Genomic DNA, 27,843 nt, shown 5'->3' on the forward strand with positions numbered 1-27,843 from the left:
GGCGATATCTATTTTTTGGCGAATGAAAAATTTCAAGCATGCGAAAACACGATGGCTAAGTATGAATGTTGGGAAAAGCCCATGTGACGTCATTCTGGTTCTGGATGCCGCCATGTGAACCCCCCTTGGTGCGATGCTATGAGCGCCGCTACGATGCAGGCTACAAGCAGGTATCAGAGTACCCTGCTAGCAGGTAGTGCTTGGCTTAAATAAGGATTATTAATGCCCTATCAAACAAAGGAAACTTTCTGACCATTGGTAATTTTAATAAGTGATTATTAAGAGATGTTTCCCTGAGCTCTGTGCCTCATGCATGCATTGGTAATCTCAGACGATGTAAAACTCCTATCTACTTGTATAGAAGCTAGGTCCCCCTGACATCACGTGGAGTGGCATTGCATGGGCGCCAATCTGGCCTTTTTCAAATGAGGTTAAAATTGACCATTAACATTTGTCTAAACTGAGATTCTAAAACCAAATAATTTGTATATTATGAATACACTAATGGTGGGTAACGAATCACAATCAGTGCCTTTTGTTTTCTTTCATGAAGGAAACTACCTTATTATTTTGCAACTAATAGATTTTCATTTCTTTAGATTTGTTGAAATGATCCGGCTACCATTATGTTGACTAATTTTGATGGTCTCAATTTTTCCAATTTGAATTTTTTATTATTTTCTATTGCACATGTATCATGTCACTTATTACCATCACTCCAATGAAACCATTAAGCTCTAGTGCATATAAATTGCGAAAGTTAAATAAGGTTTATTTTATAAATAGATAGATACAGACATTTTTCATTGGAACCCAAGAGTCTCTGCTTGTAATTGTTAACAAATATGTCATTCATATGTTCATTACTGTATCAGTTTAATGCCATATGCGTAATAAATCCTGTAATCCACTTTTCGTACCACCTTCAAAGGATTTTTTTGTCCTATCCTTGATATCGATAGTATGATGTATCAAGGTTGTTATACACTAATTGTTCATCGATCCAATTCCTAAAACGTGCAACATTTGCATAAACTCCCGGAGTACCACTTTCACCACAGCCAATACCCCAGGCTACAATTCCAGTCTGCATATATCTGTCTGGATGACCTGGTATGGGGCACACTAGTGGACTTCCTCCATCTCCCTGTAAAGATACACAAGACGTTATCAATAACACGTTATCTGTGCAATTTAATGGCTTTCTTTTGGAATCCTCATTAATTCCTAATTCTGTGAAGTTTGGATATGGTCAATGGTCACCAATGTATACAAGAAAATATGCTGTGAGTAAAGTTTGCTGTTGTTCATTTTGTATTTGGTTAAAACATTTTAATTGGTTTTGCTGGATTTAGAATTTGTTTCTCTTCTCCAAAATTCTTTTGTATAAATTTAGCATGAGACAAATCTGTTCAGTTTCCCTTGCCATTTCATGTGTATGGGGAAGAAATGAGGGTATGGTGGGATTTGGGTGACGGTGAGGTTTTTGAATGACGAGGTAATAATAAACCAGACAGAGAAAGGCTCACAGGAATTAATGGATGGGCTACGGAAACAGAGTGACAAATACAGATTAATAAATTAATTACACAAAACAATATTATGGTTGTTTATAAGGCTTTGAAGGCAAGGAATTTCGCGCTAAATATGAAATTAGATCTTTTTAAACTTTAAAAGTGAGAATAGTTTTAACTCTGGGTAGCATTAGTGGAATTTGAAAAAAGGAAACTAATAGCAAAAGAGTCATTACTGAAAGAATGAGAACTGATGATGTGTTGTGTAAACATGTGCAGAAAGGCTAGTGAAGAGTGAAGGCTCAAAAGAGATTTTGAGTTTAGTGTTTGATGGTGTGGAAAGGGGTAGAGGCAGTATATACTGAGTGGTTGGCTAAGGGAGCACTGTCTTCTATTGCCTGAGCGCTATCCACTCCAACAGGATGCCATTTCTCATGGACTTGCACAGGAATTCTCATCAGGATGCTCATTTGATTAAGTGCACAGGAATTATACGGGACTGATAACCATTTTGACATTTTCTGCTGTACTGAAGCATAGGAAGAAAGTCTGATGAATAATTATGTATTAGCTTAAAACTTGTAATTTATCTCATAAAAACTAAGCTTTGACTACATTTTTTAAAGTGACTTTATAGTATGTTAAACATTGGTTTCATACAATTGAATGTTATTGCTACTGTCTGTAAATGCTTTTCAATTTTTTAATGTGATTCAATGTTTGAATATGAAATTCAATATTAAGAAAATGCTTTTCTTAGTTCATTATACCATTACATGGGTCAGAAGTTGCTAAGTGTTGCTTTTGGTCGTACTTGCGAAGTGTGCATACTTCATTTTAAGAAAATATGGTTATAGTAGGCATAGGATCTTATTCAGTCAACTTTTGTTTCATAACCTTAGTCAGGCTTGTGTTGTGTTGATTAAATTCATTGGAGGTGCAGACCTATTAATGACATAAACAGCTTCTGGAGCTGTTGCATCTTAAAGTTTAATATAAAAATTATGGATATTGTATGAGCTAGGATACCAATTGTATCTCTATGATGAACATTAACCTTTGTCAGCACATTAACTGATTAGATTAGCTCTCCTTTGCAAGTAGCTACCAAGTAAAAAAGCTGAGGATTGGGTAAATTTCAAAGTTGTTAGAAAGTTATATTAAGGATCTTGCATTTCTTTTACAAGTGTAAATGACCTGAAAGAGGGATAATAATATAAAGGGTATGCAATCTGTCGATAAAAATGAATTTGTTCTTATGACAGATAATTATTTTATTTGATCTATTTCTTTTTTAAGGACTAAAAACAATTATTTCAGTTAGAAAATAAGTTTTACAATAAACTATAATATTATATGCCAAATATGAAATCCCATATTTGGGACCTTGTTCCGCTACATGCCTCCTAGGAAAATCTAAATAATGAAGAAAATTCAATCTCCTTTAATTTTATCGTTTCACAGTAAACATTATTCACATTGCTGAATGAATTGTAATGAGAAAATTTGTATTTACGTTGACAAGCTATTTCACTTATTCAACTTTATGAAAATATTGCTTTATGAAAATGATATTTATTCGGGCCACATTTTCCATTTCAATAATCCTTTACAGGGTGAACTCATAAGAAAATCTATTAAGTACATAGATAAATGAAGTGGAATAAGCGGCCAAATGATTTGGTGCAGTGAATATGGTTACCTATTTCAAATGGAATTTACTTTATCAATTTACAGGGCTAGAAGTAAAAATTCTTTTCCTCGTGTCTTTGAATATTCAGAATTAGTGTTGGGCTTTAAATCTACAAATGATCCTTAGCATAGCCAAAGTTACTTTTGCTATATGTATTTGGAATATCTAAATGCACGCTTAATAGTTTCACAAAATTTAGGCCACATCCTATGATTTTAGGTAAAAATGACACAGCATTTTTCCCCTGTTTACTCCAGAAATTTTTATTGTATTAACTCCAGAAATTTTAATATGGTATGTACTACTCAGGGAAATCTGCTCCTTGATTCAATGTTGGAAATCTTCTTACATTTTAAACGTCCTATCCTCGAAAATTGTATTGAATTGAATATAATGTGAATTTGTTTATAATCATTACTAATTTTAAGTTCATACATAGTCAGATATCAAACTTAGGTTATTCTAAGTGACTTGTGTGTATTCAGGATACTTCTGTATTCTTACTTCCTTCAAGCACTCTGTGAGAAAACTTCTAATTCTCCTTTGTAGTTATCAAATTCTACAACTAAACTGGACTTCCTTTTTTATTCATTATGGTTTTGTCGGAATAAATTTTGTTTCCCCTAATATTTCATCAATGGAGGGTAAAATGAGATTTAAAAGTACTTAAATTTAGAAAATTCTGTCAATAATAACTCTACGTATGACATGTATGGTATAAAAGTTAGTGAAGACATCAGGATTGATGAAGGATTCTTATAACAGCATAGTGACATTGCTCATCATATTGGAAGATAAAATTTGTGCAGTATATATAGTGCACTGCAATACCACACTGTACATTAAATAGGTAGCATACATTTTTTGATACATAAAACCAATTTCAGTGATAGTTTGTAAAAATGTAAATAACAATCACTAAGTTGTGTTTCGCCTGTATTAAAGTATAATATGTCCCAATACCAATTCTGATGAGTTGAAGGCGCTTTAAGAAGCATGAAGGAAATGTGTTTTTAACGATGTATTTCTGTATATCACGTGTGATATTACCAATTTGTCTCTTTCTTGAGTCAACGGCCTTGGGAACTGCATTTTTGTTTTATTTTTCAACATCCATCACAAAGAAAAAGTAAGGAGGACTTTTGAGGGCTTTAAAATATTGGGATTGATGGAAAAAGTCTTGCAAACCTTAGGTATTTTTTCATCATATTCACTGGGGAGTGCTCTAAACCATCAATTGTCAGTGAAAATGTTTCAGATTGAAGTGAATCAAATCAGGCTTAATTTCGTTGCACTTTCTCATGCTGAAATACTTAAATCTGCAATTTTTTGTATTTGAAGTGCAAAATCAAGTAATTACTATTTTTAACAGGAGGTTAGTTGTGACCAAGTGAAATCCACATAATTTCCATTTTAAATATTTATTTCAACTTCTGTTTTTATGATATTTTATTCTTAAAACTGTGTAAGATAATATTCAATTAGTTTAATTTGAATTTGGCATACACTCATATTAATTAGGCTTGGAATATGAACCTCAATCTGCATTGCTGCACCAGAATCATTGGGAAGTGAGGATAATTATTTTTATACCATGTAATCATATATTAACTGTTTAACACATTCAGTGCGTAGCACGTAAATTGACGTGGTCTCGTCCAAGCCGAGATACGGAGCACGTCAATTGACGTGCTCTGCCAGTCGGGCCGGGAGCCCTTTCCCCGCCTCCGTACGTGACTAATATCCACTTCTGAGTCTTCTGATTGTGTGCATGGCCTTCATTAAGCTTCCCTCTTTCCACCCGTGTGCGCCGTTTGTAAATAGCAGTATTTGAATGGAAGTTACGCTGCGAAAACCTCTCTCTGTTTTTCTTTCTTATTTTATCAGGCAATTTTGACGACTTTCGTGAAAATCGGGCCCGCATTGAATGTGTTAATAAAGTGAAATATTTTAGAAAAATATTAAACCTTAAAAAAATTTATTTTACTTGTCTAAAAACCAAATTGAATGACCAATGCATAGTAAATCATTGACTGATTCTTTGTAACTGTATTAGCTATTGTAGCATTAAGAAGCTTACCTTGCATGTATCCTTTCCTGGCTCACCTCCTGCACAGACGAAAGATGAGTGTAGCTTGAATCTAGGACCAAGGCGTGTGCGTCGCAATGAATTCACACACTGGGGTCTATCCACCATTGGCAAATCAATCTTTTTCAAGATGACTTGGTACCTTCCTTCTTTGCCTAAAATAATATTAACCATAGGAAAATTGAAGTCAAAACAGAATCATATGACTACTGCAAGAAAAATAAATACCAACTACATGGTATAAATAAAATAGGAGAAAATTGAATTTTTTAAAATTTTGGGGCCTCCAATTCAAAGTCTTTCAAAGTGATGCAATTTCTTTGAAAAATCATGATATGCCTTTGAATTAATAACCTTTGCTCATGGAGAATTTCTTGATGAATCTAAGGCTTCTTTTGAAGTCATAAATTACCCTCTCTTGATCTTTTGTTGATTGTTTTGGGAAACAATTGCTATAACTAACTGATTACCAAAATATCTCTTCTAATTTAATGTTTCTGTTGGATGAAAAAATATAGTGAGGTTATACGATAATGTTCTCTGTGTTGATCGAAAAGATATCTATTCTAAATTGTTCAAACAACTTGAGCTTAGAATGTAGCCTTTGAGTCTCAATGGAAAAATAAATAAATATGGCCATCATGGCCAGTAGTCGTGGCTGTGACTTTCCCATTTACGTTAGCCTCACCATTAATGACATTACATGGGGTGTCTACTAAACTGGAATACCTGGAAAATCTGAAATACTAAGGGAATTTTGGTCTCCGAGAAAAACTGAGAAAACAAGGAAGCTGGCAGGTGTCTTTGAAAAATCCGTTTTCAACTTATGCAGGGTCTGGCAAAACTAGTGCCAATTGTTGCCTGATGAAATACTCAAAAGCGTAATATAAAATAATTTTTATTAGCTTTGGTTCTAATTTTTCCAGAAATCCAAGTCCCTTAATTGGAAGATCCTCTTTCAATACCTTAGCATTGCATAAATTTTCTGTTAGGATAGTTGATTACTCCATATCCTTCTTTTATTTATACGCTTATAGCTATTGTTTGGAAACTAATTTGCAGAACTGTTTGCGTACATGGCCCCAGTTCTAAATCACTGAAGTTTCCATATGGGCAATGTCATTGTCATTTTGAGAAGATTTAAGGCAAACACCTTTTGAAGGAGGTAGTAAAGAGCGTCTGCCTTAATATTATTTTTAAAGATTAAGGTAATGTGATAATGCCTGTGCTTTTTTTCACAAGTGCTAATAATTGAGCTGAAGTTGTTCAGAATATGTAGACGAAATTTCCCCAATCGCTGGGAAAATCTCAGGGATTATTTTAATTGATGCGTAGTGAACACCCTGATTTTATGGCTCAACTGATTTCACATCTTATTCTTTGAGTTGATTCTTCTAGCCATTCTCTTAAGTTCGAAATAAACATAAAAAGCTGAAGTGGCTGCCTACTTTCATGGGTTGGTGATGTCATTAGAGTTATGCTTCTACTAGCTCAGTGAGAATGGCTAAAATACGTCTATCTTTATTTTTCGAGCTCTACTGACATCATCATAACAGAAAATTGGTATAGGAGCCCACTATGAATTTTAGTCATCATGGAGGGTTTTATTTTTGTAATTGCAGATATGCCAGTGATGGGGTGTGAGGTGAGTTCGACTAGTTGTCTCAGACACACAGTGTCAGCAGAGAAAACTGTTACTTTCTAACATCTGCCAATTTAAATTATTAAAGATGAGAGCCCTCCTAGCAGCACATGCGGGATGAATATTCAGAGTGTGGGAGGGAGAGAGGCGACCAAGGGGGTATGCAAGTGAGCTGTGTGCTGCTATTCTATCTGTCGCTCTGTGTGGCCATTGGAATAATTTCTTTGCGGACACGTTCTCAAAAATGGCATTTTATGGCTTGACGGTGACATATGTCAATATTTTTACCTTTTAGTAACTTGGTAAAATCTGTAGGGAATGACCATGTCAAATTTTTGGATTTTTGACCTCCCCCCATGAATGGTATTTGAGCGAGTGTCAAGGGTTCACCTGGAGGTCTCATATTTTTTAGGTCTTATTTTTGAACAGTCCCACTACTTATTTTCAGTGGGCTGGATGGATAAAAAAAAAATCGATTTTTTGCGATCTGCCGTAATGCACAGCCTTTAACACGTCTCTTTATAATGAAAAAATGGCAGCAATATGATAGTATATTGGTAGGATCAAACAACTACAAAAACAATATCGGGAAAAATCTAAAGGTGCCTAAGAAAAATATCTGCCAGGCCCATCACTGTGCTCTCAAAGATATAACCCTAGGGTCCTCAATGTTGCCACATTGATTTTGTTTAAAGTGTACCGGGACTAGCCGCGGTGATAACTTATATGGGAGTCACCCGCAATGCACAATCGTGCGAAATGCGAATTCGAATGATTTTTTCTCTGGGGATCTTTCGCACGATTGTGCATTGTGGGTGACTCCCGTATAATTTATCACCGTGGCTAGTCCCGGTATACTTTAAACTAGTCAAGAGCGAACACCTCTACGTGTTCTATGTCCGGGCCTGCTCTCCGGCTGAGGCACCGTGCGCACGACTTGGACTGCTAGTGGCATCATATGCCTTGCAGTCCAGCAACACCTTGTCCGGTAGTGTCCGCAAATATCCACAGGGAAGAATGACGCCTCGGTAGCTTAACTGGCTAAAGCACTCGACCGGAAATCGGAGGATCCGGGTTCGAATCCCAGTCAAGGCGAATGAATTTTTCTCTGTGGATCTTTCGCACGATTGCCACATTGATTTCTGGCTAAAAGCAGAGTGCTCTTTCCAACAACATGCTCCTGTCAATTTCAACTGGTCATCTACTAGTATATTTTCGATTATAATATCTATACCCGAGCTTGTCAGGAGTTTTATAAACGTTTCTCCATGATTTAGTGTAAGACTTAATTTCATGAATTTGAATCTCTTCCATAATTCACAGCAAAGAATAAGTGCCGCTGTTTGATTGCCTCTGATGGCATTAGATTTTATCCCCTTAAACCTCTCATCCCCTTAGTAAATTTTTCAATGCCAACAGATGAAAGTGAGTTATTATCCAGGGTTGCTGACTTACAAAAAATATTGGGGGGCCCAAACCGGGGATCTTGCCCCGGGAAATTTTATAAGTAGTGAGTTTTAAATTTTTTAAGTATTTTCGAAGAGTCATATGATCAACATTAGAACCCTGATACCTCGAATCTCGATATCTGGACACTCCGGGGAAAATCGACAAGACTGACACATTTTTTCCTCACACCCATAATGAATTTTTGAGGGGGCTCGGGCCCCCTCAGGCCCAATGGAGTCGGCGCCACTGGTTATATCTTACAGAAGGGATGGGAGTGCAATGCAAGCTATAAACTCAGGCATGCCGCATCCCTTGCAAACCAGGTCAACAAGGGATTAATGCTGTTCTACAGTACATGTAATCAACCCTTTAACTCAATATCCATAACTCCAGCACAATCAGTTTGCAGTAAACTATTAGTTTTGTAAATATTTTTATACTTTGCGGGTAAATGAAAATATAAAACATAGAGCAGACCGATTTTGTTCACTCTGGGTACCTACAATTTTCAATCAAAATTCTACCATGAATGAAAACTGATTTCATCAAGGAATATAATTCAGTCTAACAGTACAAAATTCATTTGAAAATTTCTATTCGTCAGACAAACACAAGAATACCATATTTAAACTAAAATCATTTATAGGTACAACAAATGTTTTCTTATATGAAACTATTAATGCAGTATGTTTGCCACCTATTCATGCTACGAAAAAGCTGCAAATCCTTTGAAGGGTTGAGAATAATGATGAGGGAATGGCCTGGCGACCTGCTGAGTTTGAGGGTCCTACGGATTCGGGATGGGTATACCCCCATGATTCTAATCCTCTAGAGTGATCTGTCCAGAGAAGTCAAAAATTTGTCTAAGGTTCCTGTACCTAGGAAAGCATTTTCCTTATTAGGGTTCCAGTATGAAATGGTTAAGATAGGTGAGGTTATATGCTTGACACTGGTCAGTAGTGCTAATGCTTTTTTTTATAGGTATTTTTCTATAAATTCTTAATTAATGGTATTATTCACTCAAACCGGAAGTCATGATTCATTAAAAGAATTTGGTACATTGAAAGAAAAGTCACAGACAAAATTATTCCTGATTTCAGCGTTCTCTCTTTAAGTTAAAAACAAGTAAACACAAAAGTTGATGCCCACTTTTCATGACATGGTGACATTATTAGAATTATGGCAGGGATTAACTTTCATTGAGGGAAGGAATGACAAGAGTATGAGCAACAATAAACCACACAACGTTGTTTTCGAGGCCATGGAATGCCAGAGAAAGAGTGTACCACTTGTGCATAATATGGTACTATTTGATAAATTAATCTATAGATATTTCTGGATCAGTATTGTTGATTGCCTGAATTAAAAGACTTTTTTTTCAATACAGTGATATTATTTCTACAGACAATTCTTATTTTTACTTACCGAATACATCCTTTCCCCATCCACTAGCAAAGCATCGTGTACCTCCACTTGGGATTTCATTTTGGCTCGGCAGGCATGCATATCCTATATTTTCTGCTGGTTCAATGCGTTGAGATAGGAAAAGTAGGGCTACATCATTGTACAGGGCCCCTGCATAGTATTGTTCATGGATAACTATGTCTGCCACATCTCTGTCTTCATGACCAAATAATTCATTTTTAGTTTGTGTATCCCATTCACCAGCTCGTACTTTCAGGGTACCAGGTCGTCGCCTGTAACGGATGATTCATTAAAATAAAATAATTAGTAAAAAAAATAGGATTAATATAATCTTTCATAATCTAACTTCATTTAATGTTCTTACTTTGAGTCTAAAGAATGTTGCCGTTTTAGTTTCATACTCGATAAGAAACAATAACTAACAACAATAGACAATAAGTTTTCTGCTATGCTATGATTTCCATTGATTTGATAATTTAATTGTTTCGAACATTATGGATCAATGCAATTTTGAATTGCTAATTAAAAGCACAGGTAGTAAATATATACCATGGAATGGATTATTAGAACGCCTACTTTTTAAAGAATGTTCTTTCATTTATGGCTTTAATATTCACCTTTATTTGAAGACATAGTTTGAGTTGGTAAAAAGATACCGTTGTCTCAACGTGTAAACCATTTGCAATACTAACATGCGCATACAGTTTGAAGCTTTGGTCTCCACAATTACATTAGATGAGTGTAAAAAAATTGTCATGACTCATGGTTTAACTAAAAAGGATATCAAAAAAAGTTTTTCATTATTTTGGTAAATCAGCAGGATGTAAAATTTTTCTTTAGTGATTCTAAAAGATGGCCACTCTTGGGTCCTGAAATTAGCTATCAGTTGAAGTTAACATACCCTGCGACACAGTGAGCTGCAGTTAGCACCACACTTGGGTGAATAAGTGCTCCACCACACTGGAACACATTAAGAATTTGTGGATTACGACCTCGTATCGGGGGTGCTCGCTCCTTCCTCAAAACTGCTGTCATCCATGGAAATTCTGCAAACTGAGCCTCCCCATCTGTAGCTCCTGTGATTCGAAAGCCCACTCCATCAGGGTTGCGATGGCCACATCCTGTTTGAACTGTTACTGATGGGGGAACTATTTTTTCATCTAAAGGAGCTTCACAGCACACGTCCAAGTAGTTGGAGCACTTTTCGTCTTTAATCCTGTAAATTGATCAGTGAATATGTTAGTGATGTCACGAGTTACTACTAATATGATATAGTTGTGAAATATAAATGACTGAATATCGATATCAGTTCAAAATAATTTTGTTTCGTGTGATTTGTACTCTTAATTTTAATACCATTTTTATTAATAACATGCATACATATGTAAACACTAGCATCCTTCAGGTAAAATTCATTAGGAATATACTTATAGTGCAGGAGTAATTAATCTATTTTGTCATTTTTCATATTTTTATGTCATTTTAAAATTTCTTATACATATTTAATTGTTGATTAAAGATGAAGCCAATTTTGCCATAACTCATGTTTTCACTCTATGAGAAAATAATTTTTGACTAATCAAGGCGGTACTCACTCTACGATAAGTCGTAAATTTATGGTAGAATTTCTTCTCTAAGTGGTTACCCCCCAATCTTATTTACCCTGTTTCCTAAAATCTAAAGATTTTTCTTTCACTATAAACCTATAAATTGGTCCAAAGAGCATGATCAAACTTGTCAACAAATCTGACTTGTTTCAGAATATTTCACTGGCAATGAAGGGTGACTAGTGATCTTTCCAACTTATTAAATATAAAAAAAAAACTTTTCAGGATGATTTTACTTGTATGCATAATTGATACTGATTATTTTAGTGGATATCTTATTTGGTTTTGGTTTGCAGAAAGTGAATTTAAGGTACAATAAACTTACTAAAGTCTGCAAGTATCTCAATATCACCATGAATACATCAATTGTAAAAAAGTATTGTTATAATTTTCAGAAATGCTGAAATCTGTGGCACATCCATTGTTAAATTTTGCCGTGGTTGAGTTGATTATCAAATCATATCGGACCCAGTTATAACTGTCATATATCTTTAAAATATCTTTCCTCATCATGATGATTACCCTGAGTTAAACATACCTCAATCCATCGTATAAAAAAAAAACACCAACTTGACACTAAGCTTTATGTGACTGATCCCAGTTTGTATGAAATAAATAAAATCATTGTATGAGGTTGGAAGGGGACTTATAACTTACGGTTGAATATTCAGAATAACAAAGCTTGAGTTCTAAACCAGTCTAGAAATAACCTTTCATGATTTCCTAATAGAAATAATTAAATAAAATTACTAAAAAAATTCAGGAGAAAATCGAAAGAAGCACCTCCCATTAGGTGTTTAGCTTTAAAAATCAACTGTCATTCCCCATATTTTCCAGATGAAATGAAGTATCTGGGGGCTAGAATACCCCCCCCCCCCCGAGTTTTTTCTGTATCCGTTACTGTAAGAACTAGGTAGAATAAAATCTTACCGAATGTCAAGGATGCCATTCCCATCAATTACAATGGAATTGTTCTGGCAAAGGTAGTAAGGCACACATTCACAGGATCCATCAGTTGCTGTTGCCTGGTTATCTGTAGGTTTTGGAGTTGTGAAGACGTAATCAATTAGAGCATCCAGGTCATCCCCTTGAGGAGCCTGTGTTTGCACACAGGAAGATAATGCTAAAATCAGCCATATGATTGTCAGCTTCTCTACTTTGTTTGCCATGTTACCTCTAACCTAAAAAGAAATAGAATTTCAAAATTTCATGAATGTGTAGGAGTATGTTTTAGATAAATTTGGTCTTCAGACAGTATCATAAAATCTAATCCAGGTTGGGGAGTAGGAAAATAAGTACAATAGGCTTTCTATTCCCCACCATAATTCAGTGTGAGACTTTGCTTGATAAGACCTTGAGTTTCACATGCCTAGCATCATAATCAATAGATGTGACCTGACACCATTGCTGCTTGATTGGAAAGGATATTAATTTAAAATCATAATATTTTCTCAGCACCAACTGCACACCCCTCTTTCCATTTGACAATCTCCTTTTGCAAATTGAGGATGATTGTTTTCCAAGGTTCTACTCGCTCCTTAGCTATCGTGATTCAGACTTATTTGATCACTAATCAGTATATGTATTACGAAGGAAGCCTCCTTGCCATGTTGTGCTCTTTTTTCCCTGAAGATTCCACTGGAAATGAGGGAATATTTTTAGCGTAGACCTCCTTCCCCCTACTGTGTGAGGGAATGGAATCCAATATACCTAATTACTGAATTAATTGCTTATCTTATTTATTCTTACTTCATGTCTGGAACTAAGAAACAGCATCTAGCACCCCAATTCACCATAATCTCCTATTTCCTTTGATTTTATGTACTTGCACTGGCTATATTTGCTTGAAAATCTCTATCTACTCACTTATTACATCTATTTTATTTCTTCAGCCCTGTTTGGAACTTTTTCTCGGGAAGAAGTTACTGAGATATGCATTTTCTTTGCTTGGGGTTCTCTTCCAAAAATATGTCACTCTTTTTCATGCACTTTGGCAATCTTGGCATCTCCCCATGTTTCAGGCCCAACACTTCTGGAGTCTATATTCAACAAATCACTAAGAGAATTATTTCTAAGGTTTGATTTTAGACTGCTCCATACATTATTTCTAACTTTCTTTTTGAGTCAGAAATGTGTCTGCTGAGTCCTTAATGAACTCTGCTCAATGGTATAAGGGAGCAGAGTGAAATTCAGTGCCATGGTTGTTACTCAAATATGAGGGTTTTTAAATGTATAGAACAGAGAAAGTGAAAAATTGCCCAAAGGAATAGCCACATCAGTTGTCTTGGTCCAAATTTTAGAATAATGTTGGAGACCATGACAATCGATTTGGTCATCAGACATTATGTTCAATTAATAATAAAGGAGAGCCTATTCAAGATACATACTTCAATTTAGAAATAAAATACTGTTATCATATATAATTGTTTACTATTTGAAACTGTAGTCAAATATATAGTCAAGGGCACATTTGTAAGTTTAACTTTCCATGAAAGTCATCAGTTTTCTTTAGGATTATAATTTCTAAACCTATGCTAACTTCGAAGGGATACTGTATATGAAAACTGAAATTGTATTTAAGTAAATGAAAGATTGTAGCACTTTTCCACAAGAGTTTTTAATGCGTACGGCTCACTGAGCCATCATCTGGTACAAGATGATGGCTCACTGAGCCGAAATGCGTTGTAGGCATTAAAAACTCTTGTGGAAAAGTGCTACGATCTTTCATTTACTTAAATATGTCTAACTTCCACCAATTGAAGCCTGAATCTGTTGAACTTATACTGAAATTGTAAATACACCAAAGGATGAAGTTCGCCGTGAAAAAATATTTGACTTAGCCGGGATTCGAACCCGGATCTCCCGATTGCCGGTCAGAGTTCGCTCTGAGAAGATGGCTTGGTGGTGTAACTGGTAGCACGCCTGACCGGCAATCGGGAGATCCGGGTTCGAATCCCGGCTAAGTCAAATATTTTTTCACGGCGAACTTCATCCTTTGGTGTATTTAACTTTGCACCCGTGCGCGTGACTGCGTACAAAGTCACTTGTTCCTTCAGTACTCTGAAATTGTAGGTAATCTCCTACTATACATAGGGAAAGTTCTCATTATTCACTAGCTGTAGTTGATGTGTGATCTCTTGGGTAACCAATTCTTTTCTCACCTCCAACAAGTTTTGCTGACTTCTTTTGAGAAAGCATTAAGAAGCATTTGATATAAATATTCAGGTTAAGTTAAGGAGATTATTGTGTCTATTTTAATCGGTACTTGTGAAAGAAATTGGTCTTATGTGATTAGGTGGACATGGAGTTGAGAAATGAGTGAGAAGTTGCATAACCAAGACATGAAAAGAGCGGGTGTTGCAAGATTAATAAACAGACTGAGAAATTCTTAGGAGAATTGATGGAGTTAATTGGGTGTAAATAAAGTTTGTTTTAGCATTTGTATAGTTGGGATAAATGAGGTATGCTAGGATTGCAAGCTATCGAGGAACTTTAAGTAAGTTTCTCCATCTTGTTGAATTTGTTGAGCATGCATTTATTGTAGAATATTGATTTCCTGTGCTTATTGTTTCACTTTACCCTAGTTATAGGTTGCTTTATTCAAATCATATATGTACTCCTTAAATGTCATTGAATCCTAGCAAGAATTTTGAACACTTGTGTTCATGAGGGAATTGATGTTGTTTTGATTAGCATATTGTGAGTTATGTTTTGAAGAAATTGATGTTATCTTTATATGCTCGGATAAGAAATTGTCCAAAAACTGTCTCATCCAGCTGGGATTGTCTGATGTTGTATCAGGTTTGCTTTATCACAAATATGCTTATCCCAGGATGAGGAAGGTATTAAATTTGAAAGTTAGAGGCACTGCTATTATCCATTGAAACCAATTCATGAATACTAAAATCAAAGGAAGGTATAATACAAAAATAAGTGTTACAATTATAAAATATATAGTGCGGTAATTGAACTTGGTAATTACCTTCCACATATATAGATGTTTATTTAGTGTTATATTGCTCTTCTAGTGTGAGCATTTTGCTTGATAGGGCATCGAAGTGTCACATGTCTAACGTGATAATGAGTGCATGTGTTGATCAGCTACTATTGCTGCTTGATTATAGATGGAAGGTTAAAAGCATCAACCCAAGATTATCAGGTTAGAGTGAATATTTGGAATTCATGAAAATAATCGTGCAATTGCACAGTTAAATTGCATTGCACAGATAAGGAAAGTAAGAACAGTGGGGTAATGTTTATGCCTTATCCTTGGCAGAAAATCGGCTGCATTCGTCGCCACTTAATGTAAACAATTCGGTTTTAACTTTAAAAATCTTTGTTTTGGTCGCAAGGGAGGAAAATTCCGGTTAATTGACGGAGAGTTAAGTACCCATCACTTGGCTCTTCAGTGTAATCTTCGTTCCTTAAACTTGAATGAATCACCTAGGTGTGTAAAATCGCTACGGTCGTCAGAGTTCACAGTGACGTTTAAGATTTCACGCATCAGGACCCGATTCGTTTTAGTGCAGGCTCCTCGAGAAAATTTCCTCTTCGGACGGCAGGCAGACCCGTCGTGGGTCATCGGCTGGGGCACTGACTGCCTCAGTGCGCATATCGCGTGAAGTCACTCTCAAAACCTCTTGGCCTTTTCCTCTGCAAACCACACACATCCTGTTGACGACTCCCATATAAGACACACTCGATGCTCGGGGCCAAATAGCGTGAGGGTGGTGGGGGTGGCTTTCGACGGCACTGTCGTTTTTCACCCGAAATGCACAATCCACGGAGACATGCCAACCTCCAGTGACTTACCGATTGTGGCGGCGTGAAGGTGTAGCTCCGGGAAAGAGCTAATATCTCCTCCCTCTTCTATCCCGTTGGGAAGATGCGGACACTTATCGCGTGGAGAGCTGCCGGTGGCGCCGTTGTGTTTTCTCGCGTCTCCCGTTGGCTGTGTTGCTGCCGTCCCTGGGGTACGTTCGCGACGCACTCCTCGGCCCGCGTTGAGGGTTACCCTCCAGTTCGTCTCATGCTATCATCAACCCACCTCCTCGTTGTGTCCGGCCTCTTCCTCCTCCCTGGCCACTCCTCCTCCTCCTGTCTTCCCCTTCCCACCCTCCTTCTCCCCACCCCTCGGCCTTTTTCCGTGTGACCTCCCTCTTCAACCCGGGCGCCGCGAGTGAAAACTTTGCGCCGGGGAGATGACGTCATGACGATCGAGGTTTGGCAACCAAGCGAAGACGTCTCCGCTCCAAGAAGTCCGCGTCCACGCGTCCGTTCCGCGGTGATTCTGTTTGACCCTCTCCAAGGATGGGTGGTAACTGTCAAGGAAACGCTTAATGTGGGGTTGGGGAACGACTCCTTCAATTACCGCGGTCTGCTGCGCCCGCCCCCCTCCACCTCTTGGGAGTTTTTTTATACTCCTCCGCCTCTCGGCGCCGTGTACGATCTCCTTTTTGTCATGAAAAACTCAGGTACGAATGGGATTCCACCCGGTTTATTTTAATCCTTAGGAATTGGATTTCGTGCTTAAGATTTATGACTTCTGAACAAATATTTTGTATGTTCAGAAATATGGCTTTGTAATATCTAATATTGTTTAAATTATATTTTTTAGAGCCAATAAGACTTTGCATCATATAAGTGTTTGTCCAAAAACAGTGGAGGCGTCTCCCAGGGTATCAGGTGAATATAAATGAGGCGTATGCTACCTAAATCATTTCGTTATGTACGCTAGCTAGGCATCCTAGAGCCGGAAATTTATTTTTCGAAGAAGTATGTCCCAGGATTTTCCATGGGCTCCTAATTAGTTGCGTGTTGTTTTCAGCGAGTGTAAGCGTATAGGTATGTTTATTCCCTCACGGAATGGAGGGAACTATGGAAGCGAGAGCGTGGGATGGCAAAACTGTTAGATGTGGAAACTGTATAAATGGGGCTGCCCTAAAATTCGATTTGACGTCAGCCTGGTGACCCACCCAATATACAGTTCCTCGTTACCTTCACGTGGGTGGCGGCGCGCGCCTAGCTCTGGCAATTTCGCCAGTCTGCAGCCTGGTTGGCCCGGCCCCGGGAGGTCCACTGAAATCCTGCGGGGCTAAGGATTTTACCCCTCCTCCCCATTGCCTTTTCGACATTCCCTAGGCACTGTGGTCATTATCTCTTTGCCTTGAGTGAGGGATATATCCTGTTTTTCGAAGCACAAAAGATTACTGGAAGCGAGATCTGCCACCTTTTTCTTGGGGAAATGTCCTTTTGTTCCCTGAAAGCCCGAACGATTTTTTGCCCAAGCGGGTAAAAATGCCTATTGTCATTGAAGGCATGGTAAGTGTTGTACTGATGAGTCAACCGGGACACTGGTTCATGGCACGGCTGAGTCTATTTGCAAAATGCGTCGAAAATAAAATGATACAACTGAAAAACCAGTTTTAAATATACCATAAGTCGTAATGTTAGATTGGTGCACTTTAAATGTATAGCTGGTCTTCGCACCGTTTCTCAATTTTATCTTGGTGAAGAGAGGAAGGCCTATTTCTTGTCAATGTTGTGAATTTTTTTTGAAACCAATGAATTTTATTGAAATGGTTCTTCTGATGAGTATCGTTACTATGACTTTGTATTATTGATAGTAGAGCAATGCTTTTTTATGAGCTTCAAAACCTCCAGGAGATGCATATAAATTAGGAGGGTCTTCAAAGATTTCTCTGAATCCAGTTCATGTAAACAAGAGAGCGCGTTATCAGTTCCCTATTCGGATTTATATCGGTCATTAGGGGTCACTTGCGTCGTGAGTGACCTCAATGACCGGGTGAGCAAGTGAGTTCAATACCTTCCCCACTGACTTTTAAACTGAGAAACTGTGCTGCCCTATTTATTTCCCAATTCACTGGTTTATTTTCTCCAAGCTTCTGATTATATTTCTGACCATGCCCAGACAACCAATTTGATGCCTTATTTAAACGTCGACTCTTCCTATTCGGAGCCAAAATGTCTTCGTAGCTCTTAGCAATAACACTTTCTCCTATTCACTTTCTTTCTCTTTTTCTGGTTAAGTCGAAGTCTTCCCGTTACTATCGTTATTGGCCAGAGGGACAAACAAAACAGTTCTCAATTAATGCGACCTGTAATTTAGATGGAGAATATATGAATTTCAACCAATATAGTTACTGTAAAAGGCTCCGTGTTCCATTTATTTTAAGGAGCATTTTAATGTGTTTTTGAATTAAAAAAAATACTAAACCAGGTTTCAATTTGTCTATGGGCATGGCGCTTAGGAAGGCTTACATGTGCAGGTGGGGTATGGTTGAGTGGGTGGAACTGGTACGAACTCGATTAATCAGGTTGAGTGATTCGCAGACTACTACAATTGGCTCACGAAAGGTCGTTCAATAGGGTGTAGCAGGAAGTGCATTACACGGAGTAATTTTATGGTATTTATGGCATAGACAAGGTAGTAATTGGCATGCAGACTCTATCTCTATACCACCCTGCAAGGGAGTTTGTTTGGACTGGGGCGAGTTTATCCCACAGCGGGTTACCTTCGAAAACAGGTGCAGAACGATTATATTTATTACGGTGGTCAGTCAACTCCAACTAGTCTATTCCATTCGGTGTTGAAATTATGAAACGGTGTGAAAAGCCCTATATTCCGACTTAATTTGATATTATCTTGTTCATATTTCATGTAATCGACGAGACAGCTGATAAATTCAAGTTATTATAGAATGGAAGAATAAGTAAGTACTAGCATTTTCGTTCCTCGCATCCGTGTCCATTTGAATTAGGCCCTCAGTTATGATAATTTTGACTAGTCCTTCTCTGTATAACACTATTGTACTATCTTTTCTTGTACTCATCGCCTCGGTTCCTTTGCTTCTTTTGTTAAGTTTTGTATCTAGCTGATTCCTTCGAAATAAAGATATTTCTCCTCGTAGACTCGCGTAAGTTTTCGCGGGTTATAAGTTATCCAATCACGATCTAGGTGCATTGAAATCTCCAATAAAGATTGTATATCTTTTCTGGGGATGATGATATTTATTCGCTTCCTAAGAATGGAAGTCGCATTTATTCCGGTTGTCGACATTTATTGTAGCTCTCTTATTGTCTTTTACGCGCAGTTGATCATAGGATAAAGTACCAAATGGAAACAAGATATCATTTTGGAGCTCTAAAGACCAATAATAACGAATCAGATATGGCTGCAGTTGAAAGTCATAGTAAATTTACAGATTTTTGGTTGGTAGATTTACCATATCAGTAGCACATTAATTTAAATAATTCTGCCTGTATGCTGCCAAAATAAATGTTACTTACATTTAGTATGCGATATACCTGTTTTTTCCTGGTTAGATGAGCGTTTCTTCTGCAATATTTATGCAAATTTCTCCATTTCGTGATAGAGTCTGTTTTATGCTGTTAAATGTCGGTTATATGCTGCCACTGCCAATTATAATTTTTTGTGGACCTTGAAATTTTTGGTTTGGGGTTGAGCTTGGTTTCATTTTTGGAGATAGAGAGGTAGAGAATTTTTCGCAAAAAATTTTAAGCTCTCGGTCCGACTCTACTGCGAGCGAGTTATGTCAACAATTGGGGGAGGGTTGCTTCAGCGAGTTTGTTTTTCGAATTCCCGAAATGGCGTCATTCCTGAATTTAGATTTCTTACGAGTTTTAGTAATGAAAATAAGAGTTCAATAGACACAGTTTGGCTCTCAAAGTCTAGGCTCTCTCTGACAATGTGTACCTGCCCAATAAGCGGCCTAAATCATCAAATCAGCCATCCTTTGAGTTATTGATTGACACTGACCCAATAGATTTTTAGTTGTGCCTCCACTCGCTGACCGTCAATTTTTCCGATGTTTTTAACCTGTATTATATTTAGTGAAACATAGTTGTTTCTGTAGTGGTTATGGCCACATTATTTTACCAAGCGTGAGTGAACTCCCTAAGGGAACGATTTATTACATTTATGATGAATTGATTCCTCCGTGAAAATTATTCGTTGAGGCAAACTTCTAGCATTCGATTGCAATCTGGTTGTCATTTTAATTTAAATTTGATGCGACCCATCATATTTAAAATTTATTTAAAATGAATGATATTTTTCAAATTTCAAACAGTTTATTTACTTTCCGTTTCGAGATACATTGTAAGGTCGAACCTTTGGTAACATTTAGGTTGATAGGTCATAAAAGGTAGATATCTACCTAGTGTATCTACACAAGATATGTATTTATAATGTCATTATACATATGATTTTTTGATTAAGTATACCGTTGTGTAGCATGTGTTATATTACACAACGGTAATTTCGCCGCATGAATAGCGGTGGAATTTTTTTCTCATGGTAGTCCATGTTGAAGTATACCATTGTTCAAAAATTATTATGTCTCGGTGAATCAAAATCATTTGTATTTTACTGGCTTAATCGGGCATTATAATAACTACTTGATGGACCGGCCTTCGGATTACGTGCGGTTGTGAATATAAGGGCGTTGAGGTTGCTCATTGGTATTCATATCCTTGCTTCATGGTCGTTTGTAATCGATGTCACTTGAATTACAGCGACTCGCGTACCGAATAGGGTATCTTGACGCGGACATTTTCGCGCATCACATTAATTAAGGAGTAATCAACTGTCCCCACGAGTTTCGTTTCTTTCATATTCCCTTACTGCATATGATACAAAGAGCGGAAAGTACCCGTAGAAATATTAGACCCATATATTAGACCCCTTTAGTCATTTTCCTCATTCCGCCTTGTCAATGTTTATTAATACAGTGAACAAATAATCCGATTGACATAAAGCCTGAATCACTAACTCACACGATCATTTTTTTCACCCCTATCGAGGACAGTTCCAGGGATCGCTCCCATGATGGCGGAAAAAATGTCTGTTTCTCGCGATCAGTTTTGCGGAAAATGGCTCGAGGGATGGAAATCCCATCCCTTTTTCCAACGCTCGGCGCGTCCCTTGTTCCGTTGCTGAAACCATCGTTGGCACTGTCCTTTTGCCAATCAGAACGCGCGGTCGCTGACCGCGATTCCAACGACACGCTTGTCTTTTAGTTGAACGGCAGTTGTAAGTACAAAAAATGACGTAATAAGCGTGGTGGAAATGACCGTGTGATTCAGAATGTGATGGGTCGAGCGATAATAGGGTGGTTTCCTATTTTTTTTTAAATTGCCTAAATCGAAAGATCATTACTCCCGGAGTACGTGTTTCACGCTTTTAGATTTTTAAATGATGAAATCTATTTTCGCTACTAAACAAAGAGTGAAAAATTTCCAGCGCGCGAAAACGCGACGGCTAAGTATGAATGCTGGTAAAAGCCCGGGTGACGTCATTCTGGTTCCGGCTTACGCCGTGTTAGGCCACCTTGGTGCGAGACTATGAGCGCCGCTACGATACAGGCTGCTAGCCGGTAGCGCTTGCCTTAAATAAGGATTATTTATACCCTATCAAACGAAGGAAACTTTCCGACCATCGGCAATTTTAATAGTTGATTATTAAGAAATGTTTCCCTGAGCTCTGTGCCTCATGCATTCATTGGTAATCTCAGATGATGTAAAACTCCTATCTACTCGTACAGAATCTAGGCCTCTGTGACGTCACGTGGAGTGGCAACGCATGGGCGCCAATCAAATGAGGTTAAAAGTGACCATCAATCATTCGTCTAAACTAGGATTTGTAAAACCAAATAATGTGCGTATAATGCATACACTAATAACAGTACACTAATTGTAATCGCATTCAATGCCTTTCGTTGTCTTTGATGAAGGAAACTACCCTATTTCTTTGGTCCCGGAAAAATTATTGCTGGAGCTCTCACTCGGAGCAACGGAAAAATGATCCCGTGATTCAGGCTTAAGCATTAGCTTATTCATATCGAAGTTTTAAAAGACACATATTTTCTTTAAATCCGTAACCCTAAAATTTAAAACATAAAAAACGATTAGTCCCATCTTTTAAACCACCACTAAAATTTTACTATAACGCACCGGTCCCCACTCCCATAGAGACGGCTTACGGAGATTTTAATTGATGTACCTGTTTTTTATTTATGAAAAACATTTTTTTTTGCTGGAATCCGTTTCCTTTACTGCGAGCGTTAGAACGAAGACAAGTTGATCCAAATTTTTGATTGGCATTTTAATCCTCAATGAAGTGGGTTATAATGGGTCTGATGGGGTAGTGGTAGCGTGCACGATTGAAAGAAAAGGTCTCACCCGAAGGACCATGGTTCAAGACTACGTCATGGCATTATTTTAGTGGAGACAAGGAACAGCCATCTAATTACAGGCCGATATTTAACGTCCATCTCTCGCAAAGTCCTTGAACACATCGTAGTCAGCTCGGTAATGAAATACCTAGACGCGCAAAACTTATTAATGGGAACTCAACATGGATTCAGGAAAAGCAGATCTTGCGAAACTCAGTTAGCGCTTTTCGCCCACGATATTTTAGTCTCCGGGGAAGACAACATTCCAGTAGACGCGATTTTCCTTGATTTCCAAAAGGCATTTGATAAAGTACCCCACGGAAAGTTAATAATAAAACTGAAATCTTATGGTCTAGACGAAGATGTCATTTCCTGGATAAGAGAATTTTTGAGCGACCGCGTCCAAAGAGTAGTATTAGACGGTGCAGTCTCCAATGAGGTTAGAGTGACTTCTGGCGTTCCTCAGGGTATTGTCATTGGCCCACTCCTATTCCTTCTTTATATAAACGACATTGGCGAAGTAGTGCAGAGTAAGTTACGATTATTTGCAGACGACGCTGTAGTTTACAGAGAAATTCGTTCCAGCAAAGATATAGATGAACTAACGAATGACCTTGCTGCTATCCAAGCTTGGTGCGATGCTTGGCAGTTAGAATTAAATTTGGAAAAATGCGTCGTAATGAATTTCTGGAAGAAGAATAACTCCCTACAGCGTAACTATATCATTCAGGGCACGCAGTTAAAGGCAGTTGAATCCGTGAAATATCTAGGGTTTAGACTCACAAATGATCTATCGTGGAATAAACATATTCGAGAAATAACCGGTCAAGCTAATCGTAAAATGGGTTTTGTTAAAAGAATATTGGGAAAGTGCGACGACGAAGTGAGAGAAATTAGCTACTTTTCCCTCGTTAGGCCACATCTGGAATACGCTGCCAGTGTTTGGGACCCTCATGAAAAAGGCTTAATAACAGAGTTAGAACGCGTGCAAAGAAGAGCTGCCAGGTATGTGAAAGGTCGTTACGATAGTCTTGTTAGTGTAACTGACCTCTTAGATAAACTCGGATGGGAATCTCTGTCGGACCGTAGATTGAAAAATAGACTAAACATTTTAGATAAATTCAAGAGCAGTGTCTTTTCTGGCGAAGTTAACCATATCTTGCGGACGCCAACGTACTACGGAAGATCAGATCATATAAATAAAATAAGAGAGATAGATTGCAGAACAGACAGATTCCGAATGTCATTTTTTCCACGATCAATAAGAGATTATAACGGCAGCAATAGAACTCGTAAATAGATTGCATGACTTGTAGTGTAGCCTACTAACCTATGTAAAACTTAATTCATGTTTCTGAAATTCTATTCTATATTCTATTTCTAACAGCATATAGTAGTATAGTTTGTTATTATGCAGGACGTTTTTTGGACGGTGTGGTGTGCATGTGGGAGTCCAAATGCATGCTGCATGCTGGTGATTGATCACCCCCTGCCAAACACCTTAGAGGTGGCTCGCAGGGTATTATGTAGATGTAGATGTAGATGAAGTGATTATTGAAATGCTTCTTGTCTCACCATTCCGTTCGTGTCGGCTTTGAAGGTCACCAATTTCAGTATTTTTAATGCATATACTTTCTTACTGAAGCCCCGATCTCAAAACTTGGTCAAAAATGGAGTTTTTAACTCGGTGGGAATCCCGAGAAAAAATTACCGACATAATTCGCCGGGAAATCATCAAATATTATTTCAATTATCAGTGGTAGGAGTCATACGGTTCAGCTCTCCATGAGGGAATGCTGGTGATGTATGCGGGATCTTCAGCCCTTGAATGCTAGTAGCTTCCTATTTTCGATAGCTTCCTATTTTTAGTTTTCATCTCGCTTCCTTGCCTTGCACAACTAACGGTGGTACTCGACTATATCCCCTAGTTTGAAAGCCAAGCCGACACGATTTTTTTTATCGATACGACTATATGGTAACGAGCTTTCGAATATCTTACTTATCGTCGATGTTGACGTTGCCGGTCGGTACATCTTAATGGTCATTTGTAATGACATCTTGCTCCAAGTGATGCCGTAAAAAAAGCGATACAAACAAAATCGTTACATCGTTATGCTTGCTCCCTGCCATTTAAATCTCAAATCAAGCTAAAGCCTCCCCAAAGTTGCTACAAGCAGAGTAGTACATCAATCTCGCTTCAATTTTTTTACGATAGCGTAATGAAACTTATGTTGTTTTCCTTCGTCGAAAATTATATATTAGTTGCATTATATACCTTTTTTATCGGAAGTTGTTATTTACTTATATGTATATATTTTGAACTCATATCCATAATTTTCAAAGTGCTTTGCCTTGGTATTTCGTACAAGTATTATCACCAATCCGTGCAACAGGACAAGCACATGCGTAACTACAATTAGTATACTTGCCCGCATATTTATAAATAGCTTTTCTAGTATATCTCTGTGTGTGTGTTATTATTATTATTATTATTATTATTATTATTATTATTATTATTATTACCACGGTAAGGGGAATATTTATTCTCTCTTCAACACCTCATTTATTGAAAAATCATTTCATCATTTAATCGTCATGTTTATCATTCATTTCATCCCATTTCATTCTATCCGTCGAACTTGTCGCCTTCTCACCTAGCCAAGCAGCAACGGTTGGAGGGGACCGCCGAAGGGGCTGGTTACCGCAACCTTGGTCCCGTAATTCCCCCCGTATATTACTGCGAGGTTCAGAGGAAGACGACTCCGACTTTAACCGTGGTTAAGGAAAGTCTTTACATAAGTAAAGGGCAGGTGTTGCTTACTTCCATTGTAGTTCGCAGAACTAAAAAATCTTGAAATGCCCAACATTTCAGAAATGATTCCATGGAATCATTGGCGCAATGAAATTCCCTTTCCTTCTCAATGCGCCTTTTCAGGGACATCTGGAAGGAATGAAGGTAGTCCACAGAAGTTTTCTTTCCTCGATGGAAGAGAGTGAGCTCTTTATATATAGTGGCCTTGGTAAGAGTTAATAAGAAATTGGCGAGAAAAAGCCCCTGATTATTGAAGACGCTCTTCGTCGATAATCCACCAAAAATATGCGCCCTTAAGATTTGACGCATACCTGTCAAAAATTTAATCGCAGAGATTACCCGACGCCATATTGCATTAGTTTTCGGACAGAGAAAAATAAGATGCCAAATACTAGCTTCTATTTGTGGGCACCATGGACAGTCAGCTGTCAGTTGGAAGTGAGCATGAAGGAGGAAAATTCCATCTGCAAGGGCACCATGAGCGAGCCTCCAGGCTATGTCAGCATCATGTCCTAGGGTGGGTGGAGTACGCAAGGTGAGCCATTCCACGTCCTCACCCTGCTTTCCTGTTAATGGCCAAATCTTGCGTTTTGTGGTGTATAGTATTTGAGGGTACACTTTCCTCTTTGCCAAGGGAAGTTGAGAAGGTTCTCCACTTCTAGTGCTTGTCACGGCGAATGTTGTAATAAGGCCCACTGGGTCCTGTTGAAAACCAGGTAGTGTTAAAGAATGAACGCCCATCTTTTTCCATGCTTGAAAGACAGAGTGGTAGTAAAGTTCTCCAGATGCGATGACTCGCCGGGGCTTGGTGAATAGGGTTAAAACATCATCTGAGTTATATATATGCATTAGCCTAAGTGTGGCCAGTGACCGCCAGGGGGAAGCATGGGGCGTTGAAAGGAACCTTTGCGCAAAGATGATACGGAATGTCCATATTTTACATTGGACATCAACTAGGCCGAGCCCTCCTTCTTTCAAGGGAGCCTTGATGGTGAGTGCATCCACCCAGTGTTTCCTACCGTTCCATATGAAATGGACCAAGAGAGATTGAAGTCGCTTGATGACATGGGGAGCCGGTGTTTGGACTTGTAATAGATGCCAAATTTTCGGGGCAACAAACTGATTCACAGTAAGGACTCTTCCCCGTAGAGACATAGATGTTAGACGAGGTTTCCACGCATCAAGAGCCTTAGTCACTTTATCCATGAGCATAATGTGTAATTTTTCCTTTTCCTCAGTGGAGTCATTGCCAATCCAGACACCGAGATACTTATTACCGGAATTAGTCCACCGAATAGGTAGTGGAGAGTCAGTACGTGTTATCCACGAACCCGCCCAAAGGCCACTACTTTTATTGACATTGAGTTTGGCTCCTGTGCATCGCGAGTAGGATTCAAAGGCTGGAAGTACACGGGGGAAATCCTCCTCAGAATTAATGAAAATGTTAATGTCATCTGCGTAAACACTTGTTTTAAATGTAAGGCCCATTTGAATGTGACTGTGCAGAGTTACTCCAGCAATAACATTTTTTAAACGGCGAAGCATTGGCTCAAAAGCAATGCTGTAAAGTAGTCCCGAAAGTGGGCAGCCTTGCCGTATTCCTCGCTGAAATGGAATAGGAGCAGTCAATCCATTCGCCACTCTCACGTGGCACACAGAATGTGAGTACAAAGTTCGCACCATACCAGAAAATATGTCGCCAAAGTCCATCTTTTGTAAAACACTGAAGAGAAAATGGTGATCGACAAAGTCGAATGCTTTGCTCTGATCGAGCGAGACTACTGCGAGGGGTAGGTTTCTCTCATTATGAAAGTGAACCATGTCACGTATGACAGATATCGAGTCAAAAATTGTTCTGTCAGGAACACAATAGCTCTGCTCTGGAGACACCACACTGCTGATCACTCTAGATAGCCGAGTGGCAAGCACTTTTGCTACAATTTTGTAATCTGTATTGGTAATCGAGAGAGGTCTCCAGTTGTCGAGAGAATCAATGTTTTTACCCTTTGGCATAAGAGATATAATGACCGTGGACGACGTGCGTGGCAAGTAACCACGTTCAAGGCTGGCTATTAACATTCGTCGAAAAGGTCCTCTTAAGTCATTCCAGAAGTGTAGGTAAAATTCCGCCGTAATCCCATCCATCCCGGGTGTTTTATTTTTATTAATTTTTTTCAAGGCGTCGAAAATTTCAGTAGCAGTAATCGAACGATCTAAATTCTCCCGATCTTCTGAGTCCAACTGATTTAAGGAGGAGAGGATATCTTCTAAATCAGTAATGTTGGAATTATTATTCCGAGAAGGAGCGTAAATTTCCGAAAAATGCTTTTTCACATGAGTAGCTAGGGTGCAAGGATCTTTAATGACCCTTCCGTCAACAATTAAGGAAAGAAGGG

At 38.2% G+C, this 27,843-nt stretch overlaps 2 protein-coding genes across 3 annotated transcripts in view; one reads left to right on the top strand and one right to left on the bottom strand.

The window, feature by feature from the left end:
* Nucleotides 1-27,843, top strand: part of LOC124156343 (ectonucleoside triphosphate diphosphohydrolase 1-like) — a 110,141-nt gene that overhangs the window by 5,359 nt on the left and 76,939 nt on the right. The window lies entirely within an intron of this gene.
* Nucleotides 737-16,495, bottom strand: LOC124156345 (phenoloxidase-activating factor 2-like). Its single transcript, XM_046530850.1, has 6 exons — nt 16,232-16,495; nt 12,350-12,600; nt 10,714-11,028; nt 9,813-10,084; nt 5,288-5,451; nt 737-1,147 (listed from the first exon to the last, which is right to left on the bottom strand). Exons 2-6 carry the CDS (start codon nt 12,586-12,588, stop codon nt 944-946), a joined length of 1,194 nt encoding a protein of 397 aa, XP_046386806.1. The 5' UTR covers nt 12,589-12,600; nt 16,232-16,495; the 3' UTR covers nt 737-943.

The sequence above is a fragment of the Ischnura elegans genome, chromosome 3, assembly GCF_921293095.1.
Source record: "Ischnura elegans chromosome 3, ioIscEleg1.1, whole genome shotgun sequence".
Taxonomy (NCBI): Eukaryota; Metazoa; Arthropoda; class Insecta; order Odonata; family Coenagrionidae; genus Ischnura; species Ischnura elegans.